General features: G+C 55.7%; 1 protein-coding gene across 3 annotated transcripts; it reads left to right on the top strand.

The window, feature by feature from the left end:
• The first annotated feature begins 607 nt into the window (after nt 1-607).
• On the top strand, nt 608-15,456 carry STK11IP (serine/threonine kinase 11 interacting protein). 3 transcript variants are annotated; one of them, XM_061148649.1, is made up of 25 exons: nt 608-668; nt 851-923; nt 3,626-3,831; nt 4,047-4,121; nt 4,399-4,494; nt 4,887-4,994; nt 5,115-5,186; nt 6,225-6,351; nt 6,622-6,725; nt 6,846-6,941; nt 7,190-7,231; nt 7,430-7,576; nt 7,754-7,838; nt 8,385-8,669; nt 8,832-9,037; nt 9,337-9,453; nt 9,544-9,718; nt 11,302-11,532; nt 11,614-11,717; nt 12,670-12,767; nt 12,864-13,042; nt 13,249-13,330; nt 13,521-13,591; nt 14,078-14,325; nt 15,028-15,456. In XM_061148649.1, exons 2-25 carry the CDS (start codon nt 863-865, stop codon nt 15,175-15,177), a joined length of 3,165 nt encoding a protein of 1,054 aa, XP_061004632.1. In that variant the 5' UTR covers nt 608-668; nt 851-862; the 3' UTR covers nt 15,178-15,456. The 3 variants fall into 3 exon arrangements, with proteins under 3 accessions (XP_061004632.1, XP_061004633.1, XP_061004634.1); XM_061148650.1 differs by having other exon boundaries at nt 626-923; nt 8,919-9,037; XM_061148651.1 differs by lacking the exon at nt 4,887-4,994 and having other exon boundaries at nt 626-923.
• Nucleotides 15,457-15,698: the final 242 nt, after the last annotated feature.

Raw genomic sequence — 15,698 nt, 5'->3', positions numbered from 1 at the left:
TTTTAAATTCAAGTGTTAGGAGTCGAAACAAAGAAAAAATAAAGGTCGTGGTGCATGTGGAGCGTTACGAAGCTAATGTGAGAGGCTGATATTCACGAAGGAAAAAGAAAAGCGAGTCTGGAGGAAGATGAAGGAAAAACGGTCAAAGAGACCTCAGAAATGGCACCTCGGTCAGCCCCAGCTCTTTCACACAGATGTTAAAAAACAGCCTCCCATGGCGGACACGCTCTCCTTTAACTGAAAAAGGAGTGTTCGGATGAGTGGATGAGTCTTTTCCTCAGTAACAGAAAACTCCTTTTCTCCCAACGTTGCTTCCCTGCCCAGTCTGCAAACAAGGAGTCAGATTTTCCTCACTGACCCGGAGCGGCCCCAGCCGAGCTCAGCGGGTGTCTCAGGCATTGCGGGGCCCACAAAGGGGTAGGGACGGCGGAGGCCCAGCTTGGGATTGGGGTTTGGGCTCAGGACGCTGAGACGCGAAAGGACCGCCTTCGCCCGAACCAGAGGGCACCTCCCCCATTCGACAGTCGCACGACTTACGGCATGTTTTCCAGCAGCGCAGGCTTACTTTCTGGCCGTCCCTTCCGAGCGCCTCTCTTCCGGGGCGGGACTTCCTGTCTATTATTGATAGGCGTCCGGCTGTAGAGCTGGTGGGAGGATCACACAGGAAGGTCAGTCTGGCTGGTCAGGCCTTATGCTCTTTGAAACGGATCCAAAGAGGAGCTCTTTCTCGCCCTCTTGTTTGATTTTTTTTTCCTCCGCGAGGCTTCGGTTTGCGCGGACGTCCTGGCGTTTTGGCACTACTACCACCTGAAGCTCTTCCGCTTCCTCTTTTCTCTGGCTCCGCCCCCAGCGTCCTGTGGCCATGACGACCGCCCCGCGGGACTCTCTGGTGTGGAAGCTCGCGGGGCTTCTGCGCGAGTCCGGTGAGTGAACTTCCGGTTGGGCTGAGGCTGGGCGAGAAGGGCTACTTCCTACGTTCTATAGACATGCCTAGTTGGGAGTCATGAGATTACAGCTGTTCAGGGTCACGAGGTTTTGGGTGTCAAAGAATTAATTTCTCTACTCCTTCCGGAGTTAGTTCGCTTTGTCGCTCTTTGTCTTTGACGGTCTAAACCTTAGCCATCCTTCTAGGCCAAACTCGGGTGCTACTTTCTTCATGCGTTCTCTGATATTCACAGAGGGGAGTGATCGTTACTTGGCCGTAAGCCTTTCTAGTCCAAGAACTAGTCATAATCGTTGACCTGTGGCGCTAATTTAAAAAAGGTGTTATTTGGGTAAAATGAAGACTATAGCCCATAAGCTAGCGTCTCAGATGGTTCTCAGAAACTGCTCCAAAGAGGTAGGGGGGATGGTCAGTATATATGTGATTTTGGTGAAGGGAGAGTAAATGCTATCAAGCACATATTTTTTTGCAGACCGTTTCTGCTAGTGATGAGCAACAGTTGTCACCACGAAGGATTTTAGTGTTTTTATGAGGAGGGCTAGATGTGAAGAGATACAAGAATTGGGCTTATAATAAAATTGGTTCCTGAAAATATCTATCTGAAGACCTGTGCTGCCAGGTTTTTTTTAATTGTTGTTCCAGAGCACCAAGTTCCTCATTTCTGCTCTCCACCCTAAACTCTTTGCAGGGGCTGTCGACAGCCAGCAGCTGCAGTAGCACATGATTTAATCCCTGTAGAGGTGGATGACAAGTGCTAGCGGCAAGTGCCAATTTGTAGTTGACAGTGGCAAAGCATGAAGTATAGCATAATTAGCTATAGTATAGCTGGGTTGGAATCCCAGCTCTTTCAAATATGACCAAATTGTTCAAGTTTTCTGAGCCTTAGTTCCTCCTCATCAGCAAAATGGGATAACGATTGTACTTAACTGAAAGATTTCTAGGGGGATTAATTTTAATTCACATAAAGCGTTTAGAACAGTGATTGCATATATGGTAAGCACTCAAAATTGGTAGTAATTATTATAGTTTTTTTCTTCCGAGCCTAGGCACAGTGGCATTGTAGTTATTCAGTAATGGTTGGCATTAGTTGTAGAAGTTCTGGCTTTGAGAGCAGATGGAAGTAACAACTTCCTATCAGATTTATGATCTCAATTGAGATTCTTAACTTTTCTGCACTCCAGTTTCCATATTTGTAAGCAGGTATTAACAGTGCTTTTTAGGAGATTTTGGTGAAGTTTAAATGGAGTAACATACGTCTGACACGTATTATTCAATGTTAGCTGCCTTTCCATCTCTCTGCACTCCTGTTGGTGGTATCTGTATAGCATTTTTACTTTCTGGCTTGTAGTATTAACTGTACACATGTCTTATCTCCTCTTCTAGACTGGGAGGCTCTTTCGGGGTAGGGAGAGTCCTTGAACCTTGTCTGTATCTATCCTTACTGTCTAGTACATAGAAAATCCTTCATACAAGGTTGTAGGATTTGATAACTTATTTAGCAAGAATCTGACTTCTTTCCGGAGGTTAGGGCTGATAGGGTGTGTGTGTGTGTGTATGTGAGTCCGTGTGCACAGGCACACAAGTGGCTAAAGGTGTAGCAAGAGGGAGAATGCTGCAGTGATGAAATAGTTTTATATCTTGATTGTGGTAGTAATTACAGGAACCTACATGTAACAAAATGGCATAGAACTATATGTACACGTTGTCCACAATGCTAATTTCCTGATTTTGATATTGTACTCCTTATAAAATAAAACCATTGGTGGTTACATATAAGGGTATGGAGATCTCTCTGTATTATTTCTGCAAACTTCTTCTAGTCAATCCTTATTTTTTCCAAGAAACTTAAAAATCTCTGTACCTACCTTGTGGTTGTACTTTTACTTATTTATTTTTATTGAAGTATAATTTATTTACAGTGTTGTGCCAAGCTCTGCTGTACAGTGAATGACTCAGTTATACACACATATACATTCTAAGTATTCTTTTCCATTGTGGTTTATCACAAGGTATTAAATATAGCTCCCTGTTCTATACAGTAGGACCTTGTAGCTGTATTTTTTTAGGTGCAGTAATGAATACCAGAAGATGCCCTCAAGGACGAGAGAAGGCAGTTTTAACCTGGAGAGCAGTAGCAATACCTTAGTGCTTAAATGAGTGGTTACTTTTTTGACATGCATTTTAGTGTTGTTTGAAAGTTTCTGTAAGTGCACATGTTCCTTGTAGAATGAGACAAAGAAATACAGATAAAACTTCTCATTTGCTCTCATATGAAGTGAGTAGTTATGGTGAAAAGTTCAGCAGTGGTGCATGCTGAGAAAGCTTCCTGGAGAAGGTGGGTCTTGAGCTCGGCAGAGTGGAAGGGGGTGTGTCAGAAAATGAGGAAGCTGGGAGAGCCAGTGCTGTTTCCAGCACTATGAGTAGGCCAGGCTCTTTTGAGCAGAAGGTGAAGGAAAGCTTAGAAAAGTTGGAGTCTTGTAGTGAAGCAATCTACCAGGCAGAAAAGTTAGGACGTTTTGAAAGATAGAGGAGAGCCATTGAAGACTTTTGAGCGAGGAAGAGTGGTGAAGTTTGATCCTGTTGTGGAGAATGGGAACAGGTCTGTGAGTGGGAGTGGATGTACCCTGGGGTTGTAAATCTTAGAATAAATGGAACCCCTCTTGTTTGCCCCTCTCCCTGCAGGGGATGTGGTGCTGTCTGGCCATAGCACCCTGACCCTGCTGACTGCCACATTGCAGCACCTGAACCACGTATTTGAGCTGCATCTGGGGCCATGGGGCCCTGGCCAGATAGGCTTTGTGGCTCTGCCCTCCCATCCCGCCGACTCCCCCATCATCCTCCAGCTTCAGTTCCTCTTCGATGTGCTGCAGAAAACGCTTTCACTCAAGGTTCTGGGGTGGGGATGGGATGGGGGGTACTGAGAGCACAAGAGAAGAGGGGAGGTGGGGCTGGGGGTGTGGCATGCATGCACAAAATCTACAGGGTCCAGTCCCAGGTGAGGAGCGTGCTGCGCTTGGCAGTGCTAGGGAAGAGAGGCCAAGGAAAGGGACGTGTGCCGGGCCTCAGTGACCTGAGTAGTTTTTTGTTTTTTGTTTTTTTTTAGCTGGTCCATGTCCCAGGTCTTGGCCTCTCAGGGCCCATCAAAATTTTTCCCTTCAAGTCCCTTCGTCAGCTGGAGGTATGGGGCATTGGGGGATATTGGTGCATAAAACCCAACTCGAGTAGACATTTGGGGCAGGGACAGGGAGGTGGCCTCTTGGTGGGGTGTGGGGGGCAGACCGGAGTATACTTGTTGCTCTGCAGTGACACGCACCCACTCTTCCATTTAAGGCTGCCCTGAACCGTAGGTAGCTTTGTCATCGTTCCCCTCCTCCCCATTGGGAGGTGGGGATGAGACATCTGTCCTCCGTGAAGTTCAGTCTCCCTCCGTCCCTCCCTCCCTTCCCTTGCTCCAGCTCCGAGGTGTCCCCCTCCACTGCCTCCATGGCCTTCGTGGCATCTATTCCCAACTGGAGACCCTGATCTGCAGCAGGAGCCTCCAGGCATTAGAGGTAAGGAGGGTCAGGGGCAAGCCTGGCAGCCTTGTCCTGAGGGACGTGGAGGACCAAGCTCTGATGTTGTCCCTTCACTGCAGCGTGCCCTGCCTCCTGCCTCCTGTGTCCTGCTAGACAGTGTCTTCACCCTCTCTGCTGTGTTCCCACAGCACCCTGTGCCCGTGGAGCTTACAGTCACACCGAGCATGTTGTATTCGACATCTCACGTCTGCCTCCCCTCTGCTCTGTCTGCTCACATTTCTTGGGAAGGGGGCCTTGGCCTTTCTTTAAGTCTGAATCTCCAGACAGAGCTCAGTATATAGAGTGAATGCATGGCCAGGTGACAGAGCGTGGCCTTGGCGTGGTGGGGGGCGGAGAGTGGAGGTAACAGCACCCGCCTGTCTGTGCAGGAGCTGCTGTCAGCCTGCGGTGGTGACCTCTGCTCTGCCCTGCCCTGGCTGGCTCTGCTGTCTGCTGACTTCAGCTACAATGCCCTGACTGCCTTAGACAGCTCCCTAGTGAGTGAGCCTCAGGAGGGGCTGGGGAAACTGGGAACCACAGCGATGGGCCCTTAGGGTGGAGGGCCAGTTGGCTGCCTGGGGATGTCTGATTTTCCTCCTGTCCCTGTCCCCCCTCAGCGTCTCTTGTCAGCTCTTCGCTTCTTGAACCTGAGCCACAATCAAGTCCAGGACTGCAAGGGCTTCCTGATGGTGAGTTTGAACAGCCTGGCTGGGCAGGTGCCACCTGGGCCTCCACTTGCTCGGCTCAGACCTTCTCTTGTAGACTCTTTTTGCTCCCACCTTGCTCTTGCCTCTCATCTGCCACCCCCCTGCTTCCCCACCCCTACTCCTCATGGAGTCGCATCTTGGGAGGCAGTACTCTTTGGAGGCACAGACTCTGGCATAAGACAAACCAATGTTCTAACCTCAACTCCTAATCTCCGTGGGACAGATTAGTTAACTTCTCAATTTTTTCATCTGTAAAGTATACATCATACGAGTACCTACTTTTATAGTATGAAAACGATTGTGAAGAGGATCTGATGATACTTAGCTGAAGGTCTAGCTCAGTAAAGGGTAGCTTTCATGGTGAACTTGAACCCGTCTCCCATGTCTCCCTGTCAGAGATAAAGCTGGATTCTGGTTAAAATGGCAAAAAACGATTAGTGATATTTAATTAGTAGTAAAACTGTTTTAATCAGTAATAAGCTTTTTGGTGTGAACTGAACTCCAGTTTGATTTGTGCAGAGGTGAGCATTTTCAAGGGAGCATGAGGCAGTGGGAAGTGGGATGGTGGGGGCTTGGGCAGATTCTCTCTTTGACCAAACCCTAGTCGGGTTCCTCTGAAGTTGGGAAAGTGGACGTGTAAGAAAAACAGGAAGGGGCATTGGTCCATGTGAACCTGTCTAGTTTGCTAACCGGCACTTGTCAAAGTCCCACAGAGTCAGAGAGCTGGGCCCTATCTTTCAGGTGTTGTCTGGAGCAAACTCAGTCCTTCTGGCACCTTCAGTTTTCCTGGGAAGTGACGTCAGGAGACTGGGGTGGTCATTCCGGAGCTGTTAGAAACTGGTAGATTTGTTCATCTTAACATGGGGGTTGATAGAAGGGCAGGTGAAATCATTTGTGCTGAGAGTCTGTAGTCTTTGTAGGCCAAGTTTGAGGCCTAGTCAAGAAGCGGGTTCAGAGGAGCCTGGCTAGAGTGTGGCCAAGGAGAGACTCTGCGTCACCGTCCCCTCCATCCCCTCCCAGGATTTGTCTGAGCTCTGTCACCTGGACATCTCTTACAACCACCTGCGTTTGGTGCCGAAAATGGGACCCTCGGGGGCTGCTCTGGGAACCCTGATTCTGCGGGGCAATGAGCTCCAGAGCCTGCATGGTGAGTGGGGGAGTGTGCTGGGGGTGCTGGTGGGGGTGGTGGTCCAGCATGGAAGGGAATGGGGGCAGTATGAGACTCAGGGTGGCCTGGGATCCATGTGCCTACCAAAGCCTCCTGCAGCCTTCAGACAGGTATGGGGTGCCCAGGCTGGCCTTTCTGCCATGCCTTCCCCCAGCACGCCCCCTCCACTCCACTCCGCCCCACCCCACACCCCTCCACCCTTGCTCACCCACAGCCTTGCTCACACCTCCCCTCTCATCTCTGCCCCAGGCCTGGAACAGCTGCGGAACCTGCGGCACCTGGATGTGGCCTACAACCTGCTGGAGAGACACAGGGAGCTGGCGCCACTGTGGCTGCTGACGGAGCTCCGCAAGGTGAGGCCCGGGGAGCTGGCTTCGTGCCCTCCCCCCACCTCCCCCTATGCTGAGTTGGTCAGCCCCCTTCCTCATAGAAGGAGGACCAAGGCCCACCTCAGTCTCCTCCTCTGTGCCCAGCTCTGCCTGGAGGGGAACCCGTTGTGGTTCCACCCTGAACACCGCGTGGCCACCGCCCGGTACCTGTCGCCCCGCGCCCGGGATGCTGCTGCTGGGGTGAGTGTCTGCCCGTGTCTGCTCCGCATTCCCTTTCCTGCTAGGCCTCCCTCACTCCTGCATGCTCTTGCCTTTCCCCACATCCCTTGGTGAGGGGCTGAGGCCTCAGGCTGCTGGCTTATTATGCCTTTCCCCCTCACCGAACCTGCTGGTCCTTATAGGACTAGAAGGGCTCCCAACCCTGGCTAGGGGCTCCCCAGAGTGTGTGCTCCCCACTGACACCGCCCTCCCCTTTTATCTTTGCTCAGTTCCTTCTTGACGGAAAGGCCTTGTCACTGACTGATTTACAGGTTCGTGTGGTGGGAGTGACGGGACAGGATCGATTTGGGAGGAGGTGAAGGAAGGGCACTAGCCGAGGGAAACTGAGGGGAGTTGGGGAAGGATCTGTCCGGTCGGTTGGAAGGTAGGCCCCGTCTCTCGGGAGCATGAGCAGAAGAGGGGTGCACCCTGGCTCCAACCTCTGCCTCCTACCTGTCGTCACACGCCAGACCTCCATGTCCTCGGGGCTCAGCACCACGGCACCACCTCCGCCCTGGCCAGTGGGGAGTATGATCGAAACCTCCGGTGGCCCTGACTTGAGTGACAGCCCCTCGTCAGGGGGTGTTGTTGCCCAGCCCCCGCTCCGCAAAGTGAAGGTAAATGGGGTCCTAGGCTGCCTCGTGCCTGGGCCTGGGTGCGTTTACGGGGGCTCTGGGCTGCGGGGGTCCTGGGAGTGGTCAGGGCATGTCCTTGCCTGTGGGTGGGTGTTCCGGGTGGGTGGGGTGGGAGGCCACTGGCTTTCATAGAACATGGGTTCCCTCTCCCAACCTCAGAGCCGAGTCCGCGTGAGGCGGGCGAGTATCTCGGAACCCAGCGACACAGACCCGGAGCCCCGGACACTGGACCCCTCCCCGGCTGGTGAGTCAGCCCACCCCCAGCCCCCCGGCCCCAGTCCCACGCGCTCCAGTCTTGTAGTTGGGAGGACTTCTCTTTTTGGTGGAGTGGAGCATTGTGGGACCTTGTCTTCCTTCCTGTTTCAGTCTGGGGGACGGAGAAGAGACTGCTCCTGGGCAGCACTTTCCAAAGGGTTTTTCAGGGAATGTTATCTTTGTTGGGTGTCAGCGGGTTGGATAATGAGAGGGTTCCGTGGCCCCATCAGTTTGGGAAAAGCTGGGTTAAACCAGAGGACGTCTCCGGACCTTAAATGCGCTGCCCTGTCTCTCCAATCTCCCTAAGTGGCAGGCGCTTTGTGTTTCTGAGTTGCCCGTGACCCCAGTGTCATATAGAACTCATTCAGGACCTGCTGCCGAAGGGTCAGACTTCGGCTTCCCTCTGAACTGGCCATCCCCTGCTGTCACACCCCCTTTTTTTACCTCACCCTGAGGGGCATGCCCAGAAGATGGGGCGGCTGGGGGTCGTGGTGGGGCCGGGCTTGCTAAGCCGCATGCTGCCCCGCCTGCCCAGGGTGGTTTGTGCAGCAGCATCGGGAGCTGGAACTCATGAGCAGCTTTCGGGAGCGGTTCGGCTGTGACTGGCTGCAGTATCGGAATCACCTGGAGGCCTCTGCCCCCAGCACGCTGTCCCCGGACGCCCTGAGCCCAGGGCCTGTGCCCAGCCCTCCACCACCTGAGAAGGAGTCTCCGCAGGAGGTGGCAGAGGAGGTCCGGCCAGAGCTGGAGCCTCAGGAGGAAGAGGAGCTGGAGGAGCAGGGAGAAGAGGAGGGAGGAGAGGAGCAAAGCGAAGTGGAGGGTGAGCGCTCAGTGGCCGTGAGGGAGGCCAGAACCAGGTGGTGGTCATGTGTCCGGGGGTTAGTAGAGCCCACGTACGGGGGTGGACGGCCGCCCCACAGTGGGGGCCGAGTCTTGGCCACCTCTCCCTCCTCACGGCGTCCCCCTCTCCGTCTCTCCTCAGTGGAGCTCTGCCGGCCCATGTTGGTGTGTCCCCTGGAGGGGCCCGAGGGCGTGCGGGGCAGGGAGTGCTTTCTCTGGGTCACTACAGGCCACCTATTTGAGGTGGAGCTCCAAGCAGCTCGAACCCTGCAACGGCTTGAGCTTCAGAGTCTGGAGGCAGCTGAGATAGAGGCAGAGACCCAGACCCAGAGCGAGCAGGTGCCCGAGGTGAGCTGTGGGAGCAGGGCTTCTGGAAGGGGTGCTAGGCTTTTTTCTGGAACTGACTCTTGACAGCCTGGTCAGGCACTGGGCCGGGTGTTTCCCATGCTCTGTCACTGGGCTTGGAGCTGGGAGGGGCACTAAGGGGGCAGAGGCAGGCCCCAGGCGGCTCGGAGGCTGGGCTGAGGGGCAGAGCTTCTGGGCTGCAGCGTGGCTGTCAGCAAAAGCACTTTGACAGAGGCCAGAGCTATCGTTTCCGTCACGCTGTCAGCATAACCCTAATCCTGCTGACCCCTCTTCCTATGCAGGGCTCAGATCCACGACCCCAGGGCCCCATCCTTGCTCTCCGCTTCTCCTACATTTGCCCTGACCGGCAGCTGCGTCGCTACATGGTGCTGGAGCCAGATGCCCAGGCGGCTGTCCAGGTGACAGAACCTAGCGTGGGGCCCAGGCAGCTGGGGGAGGCTGGAAGCCCAGGTCCTGCTCACAGCTGTGCCCGGCCCACCCTGTTTCAGGAGCTGCTGGCTGTGCTGACCCCAGCAGCCACCTCTCAGCATCAGCTTGAGGAAGCAGGGGGCCCGCCAGGGGACAGACTCCAGTGTCTGCGCTGTGGCCGTGAGTTCAAGCCAGAGGAGCCCAGGTTGGGGCTGGACGGTGAGGAAGGCTGGAGGCCGCTGTTCCAGAAGACAGGTACCAGCCCTGCCCTTGACCTCAGTGTCCATGCGCCTGCTGCTTCAGGGAAAATGGCTTTGAGCTGGGAGTGTGGAGGGGGAACCCTAGGGAAGAAAGGAGCAGGGGCCAGCTCTTCAGCCTGGAGGAAAAATTAAAACTGTCTGCCTGCCACATTTACAAAAAAATAAACTATATTCTCTTTTCCTCTTAAGTCAGGAAGTACAATTTGTGTAACTGCTTAAACATATCCATTATTTTCCCATAACTTGGAGCATTTCCCTCCTTTTTTTTGGCTACTGTTTCAGAAGCCACATAAAACGTACGAGCACTCCCTGCAGTGCAGGGCTGTCTGGCAGCCGTAGTGGGATGCTGTTTGAGGGGGCTTAGGTTGTCCTTCCCTGACTGACCTTGTGAGTCACTTGAGTAACACCTCATGGCATTTCTTCACACTCTGTTAAGATGACAGATTTTTCCATTGCAGACCAGTCAAAAAGTCATGTCTTTGAAGACATTGAAGAAGAAAAAAATATTCTTGGTAACACCTGCACTGAAATGTTTGATTTTTATTAATCACATTTTTTTTTTTTTCCCGTGGCAGTAGCTGGAACAGGGGTTTAAATTTTATTCAGAAATCGAGCCCTCTTCATTCATTCTCCAACCTGCACTTACCTGGGCAGCTGCAAGCCCAGCAGTACAGTGTGTATAACAGAAACAGCCCTACCTGGTCCCAGACCCTGTCTGTCCTCCGAGGGTCATGTGGCCCTGGCGTCACTTCGGTGGTGGCGTTAGTCTTGTACATTCCTATGTGCTCTGTTCTCCTTTGATCTGAGCCTCAGTCACCTCGTCTGAGCAAAGAGGATGGACTTGCCCCGTGACATGAGGAGAGTTCAGTGTGACAGAACAGCACCAGGCACATGCCTGGCTCAGAACCGAGGTCTTCCACACACAGTAGCTGCTGCCTTGATCCCAGCTACATGGCCTTGGCAGGGCACATCAGTGACTCCATCTTTGCTTTCCTCACTTGCACAATAGGGTCAGGAGAGTTTCGATACAGCTATCAGAGGCTCTAGCACATTCCAGCACGTCATAGCTGCTCAAAGAGTGTTTCCTGTCTCGTCGCTGATCTGTGGCCTGGTTTCTTTACCCAATTCCGTTCACTCGTCCTGACAACCCTCTGGGATCGTCATCATCCCCATCTCACAGATGGGGAATCGAGCATAGAGAACCTGGAATTCTACCCTTATCTGTTGATTTTGGGCTCTCAGACTTCACGTACATGCCCAGCCCAGGGCTGTGGGAGGGGCCCACAGCAGGGCCTGGGTGGGTGTGGGCCTCCTGAAATGAGAAGGCAGGTGTATTGAGGAGCTTGTGGGCCTGCTCATCTATCACTGGGATGGGGAGTGATTGGTCAGCAGTTTGGCCTGCTGAGGGCATCAGGTTGGGTGGGAGCATGGGGAGCGTGTGAAGCTGGAGATGGGGCCCAGGTGAGTCCCAGAGTGTGGAGGAAGTATTGTGAGCGCAACGAGGTGGGGTCGGGGGGGAGGGATATTATGTGTGTGTGTATGTGTGTGGTTGATGACCTGTCTCCATTCCCCCTCCAGAATCATCTGCTGTATGTCCATACTGTGGTAGTGATCACGTGGTTCTTCTGGTTGTGTCCCCCGGAACCCCCAGTGGGGAGCGGAGACGGGAAGAGCAATCGCTGGCCCCCTCGCAGTCCCTGAGTGCTGTCCACGACCCTCCTGGCCACACCGACCCCAGCAACGGGGCTGGCAGTGCCCCATCCCAGGCCCCAGCCTCCCATGACCACCACAGTTGGAGCCTCAGCCCGCGTGAGTCTAGGCGAACAGAGGTGTTGGGGGAGGGGTGCAGGGGTGGCCCGGGCAGGCTGACGGCCCACTGCTCACCCCCAGCCCTTGAGCGCTGCGGCCTCCGCTCCGTGGACCACCGACTCCGACTCTTCCTGGATGTCGAAGTGTTCAATGATGCCCAGGAGGAGTTCCAGTGCTGCTTCAAGGTCTGTGCCAGCCCGGCCTGCCTTGTGCCCCCCCTGCCTGTTTCCACCACAGCAGACTGTCTGGGCAGTCACTCTGGAGCCACCGGGCTTGGCTTCCAGTTTGAATCCCAGCGGTGACTCTCAGTGTGGCTCTGGACCTGCTCCTTGGTAGTTGAGCCTCTGAAGTGTCCCCTTTCCCACGGGGAGGACCCTGCTCACCTCACAGGGTGTGTGGCCTACGTGCGAGCCAGTGTCTGCAGGCTGCCTGGTGCAGCCTCTGGCCATTGTTGCAAATCCACCTTGCTCTCGGTCCCTCTCTGGATCTGTGAGCACTTGCAGGACACTGAGGGCCTAGAGGATCACAGTCTCGCTCTCCATCCTCTCTCTTGGTGTGAGGAACAGGCAGCCATGATGAGGTGTGCCCATGCCAGAATCAGGCTCAGGCCCTCGAGGGGCGTCTGATCCCAGCCTGTGGGGGTCGGGGAAGCCTCTCCTTCCTGCAGGATGAGTGACAGGAGGGAGAAAAAGAGTGTTCTAGGGAAAGGAAGCAGCAACTACACAGAGGCCTGCGAGGAGCTGGTGGGGAGAAGTGGCTGAGCGGCGCAGCCAGGGTGTCGGCGGGGCAGGTGTCCCGAGAGGAGCCTGGAAGCATCGTCTGGTGTCTGTCTCGTAGCCTGGACTTGATCCTGAGGCCTGTGGAGCCTCTGAAGTCTGGGGAGCTGGGGAGTGGCGGTGGGTTTTGTGTTTGGGGGCAGTCGTCCTCTCAGAGGGTGAGCTGGAGGGGGCGAGCTGACAGTCAGGGAGACCTACTAAGAGCCTGACGTGGGTCCGAGTGCAGGCGGGGCTGTGGGCTAGAGAGCGAGGCTGACGGAGAGGCCGGATGGCTGAACAGTGTCACCAGAAGCTTGGCCCTCAATCTGCTGGCCGCCTCCCTAGTCCTCTCTGTTTCTCGTCAACCTTCTTTTCCCCTTAGGTGCCGCTGGCGTTGGCAGGCCACCCGGGGGAATTTCTGTGTCTTGTGGTTGTGTCTGACCAAAGGTTCTACGTGTTGAAGGTTACAGGGGAGATCTGGTGAGTGGGCAGGGCCGCTGCCAGGGAAGGGCCCGGGCCCCCAGGCTCTGACTGTGCTGTCACTTTGCTGCCACTCTGCCCTCACCATCTCCACAGCGGGCCCCCGGCGAGCTGGCTGCAGCCGGCCCTGGCCGTTCCCCTGCAGGATCTGCGGCACATAGAGCTGGGCCTGGCGGGACAGAGCCTGCGGCTGGAGTGGGCAGCTGGGATGGGGGCCTGTGTCCTGCTGCCCCGAGAGGCCAAGCGCTGCAGGGCCTTCCTGGAGGAGCTCACTGGTGAGAAGAGGCAGGGGGCGGAGGGAGGCTGGGGCGGGGGGCTGTGGACCACAGCGCCACAGTGGCGCCCGCAGTGAAGACAGACGGGTAACAGGACCCATCCCTCTTGGAAGTTCCGCAGCGTGGAGGATGGGAAGGTTTGGAGAGGTTGGGATGGAAGAGCCGGAGTCGTTGAGGGCTCTCTGTCCCCGGCTGGCTCTGTCCAGATGTCTTGCAGTCCCTGCCCCCCACGCGGAGGAGCAGTGTCAGCGCCACGGAGGAGGAGGTGACCCCGAAGCACAGGCTCTGGTGAGTTGGAGAGGAGGCTGAGGCCCAGACGGCTGCTCGTGGAACACAGCCCCTCCCCTCACAAGCCCCGGGTGGAGTCCTGAGCCCCCGTGCCTCCTGACCTGGGCCTAGCCTCCTCACTCCACCCCTCTGTGGCTCTTCCCACCCCGTGGCTGACCGCTCCTTCCTGGGCCTGCCACCTTTTCCCCAGGCCACTGCTGAAGACAGACTCTTCCTTGGAGCCTCCCCGGTTCTTCTACCTTCGAGCTTTCCTGGTTGAAGGTGAGGTGCGGCCCTGGCCTTCCAACCCTCCAGCCCCCGGGCACCTCTCTGTGCCTTTGTAGTAATTCGCAGTGCTGGGATGTGGACTTCATCCAGTAACAGTCTTGGTGTCTCAGCCTCTTTGGAGAGGCAAGGGAGTGCCCTGGGTTGCCTTTGCTTTGGGGCCCAGGCTCTCTGGGAAGTGGAGCAGATATCTCAGTCCGCCCTGTCCTACCCTTTTGGTGAGGGGAGAGTGGGTGCCTCTTTCTGATGTGGGGGTGGGGATGGGGCAAGTTCCTTTTGACTTGGGCCTCAGAGCTTTTGGAGGCTAGAGATCCCTGGACTTCGGGAAAGGGAGGACCTTGGCCCCCAGAGGCACAGGCCATGCTGTGGCCGCCTCTTTGTGGTCACTCCTCCTCTCCGGAGCAGCACTGGGACACTGGCCCTGGGATCTGGGCTCTTCCAGGGCCTTCTTCTCCGGGCCTCACCCTGTCTCTTATACCCTAGGACCTGCTGCCTGCCCTGTGTCCCTGTTGCTGACTCTGTCCACCCTGTACCTGTTAGATGAGGACCCTGCAGGGTCCCAGGCAGAGCCCCCTCCTCCAGCAGCGTCTGGCGAAGCATCTGAGAAGGCCCCACCCCCCAGGCCAGGCCCCTCAGTGAGCGTCAGGGAGCAGCAGCCCCTCAGCAGCCTGAGCTCCGTGCTGCTGTATCGCGTGGCCCCGGAGGCCCTGCGGCTGGTCTTCTACGACGAGGTGTGGAGCGAGTGAGGGGTGGGGAAGGGGCGGCGGGGGGCGGTGCGGCAAGTGGGTCTAGGAAGACTCGGATCTGGGCTCTAGGGAACTTAACCACAGGCAGTCATGATGGGGGGAACGCAGAGAACAGGGTGCTGGGACTTGGGAGGCCGTCATGGGGTGTGGACAGTAGTGAGGAAGCAGTTATGGGCAGTGGGAACACTGTGGACTTGGAGCCCAACTTTGTGTTAGCTCGGAGGCCCTGACGAAGCAAACGCTGCTTGGAGTTTGTATCTCTTTGGGCCTGCGCGCCATCCATGTGATTTTTACAGCCTCTGCGTGAGGAGGCAGTATGGTTTTTAGCTCAATTACAGTTGAGGCCTCTGAGGCTGGGGGGTGTTAACCAGCGGGCCCAGGTCTTAAATGACAGAGCCAGGAACTAAGTCCCAGCGATTCCTTGGAGCTGACTCCAGAACTGACAGTCTGGAAGCAGGGAGGGTTAAAGATACAAGGTGGTAAACGAGAAAGCCCTTTTGGGGGGTCTTCCATCAGTGCCGATTGCGTTCTGTTTTAAAAGCTGAGTCAGGATCTTTTCTGGAGAGAGACAGGCCTGGGGACGCCTTGAACTGGGAGGGGCAGTGGGTGCTCCTGAGACCCACCCCGCTGCCCCCCTGCTTGGGCATGGCCCTTGTGCGTCTCACCTCACTGCTGCCTGTATGCCAGGTGTCCCGGCTGGAGAGCTTTTGGGCACTCCGAGTTGTGTGTCCGGAGCAGCTGATGGCCTTGCTGGCCTGGATCCGGAAGCCCTGGGAGGAGCTGTTTTCCATCGGACTCCGAACTGTGACCCAGGAGGCTCTGGACCTTGACCAGTGAGGCTGCCGGGCTGGCCCCGCCCCTGCCATAGAAGCCATGGCTACAGATGTCCTCTCTCCAGACTCTGGCCGCTGACTCGTCTGGCTTCTAGGCACTGGCCAGCAAGGCCCCGGATGACCCCTGGCGCATGGGCAGGGTGAGAGGACTAGTCCGGCCTCTAGTTGACCTGGCCCCAGGGGATGGGCCGAGTGGTCAGAAGGAGTGTTTCTCTTGCACTTTGCTCAGGTATCAATAAAGCTGTTTCCATTCCAGATGCCATAGGGGCACCTGGAAGTGTCACTTGTGAGTCCTGCTGTCCCCCCTTTCTTCTAACAGAAACTGCCCCGCCTGTGGCTCTTCCACAATGGACCAGCCAGGCAACCTCGTGTGAACTGCAACACCAACCATCTTCCAACCCTGCTTTGGCTCCGCCGATGGGATCAAGTTGGACTCCTACCCACGGGCACTCGTCCTCAGCCAGCAGCGCCTGTCATGTGACCTGGCGAGGAAATCCCTGCCCAACCAACAGCTGGGCCAGCTAG

The sequence above is a fragment of the Dama dama genome, chromosome 8 (genome assembly GCF_033118175.1).
Source record: "Dama dama isolate Ldn47 chromosome 8, ASM3311817v1, whole genome shotgun sequence".
Classification (NCBI taxonomy): Eukaryota; Metazoa; Chordata; class Mammalia; order Artiodactyla; family Cervidae; genus Dama; species Dama dama.
Note: the sequence above shows the minus strand (reverse complement) of the source record. Positions and strands in the feature narration are given on the sequence as shown.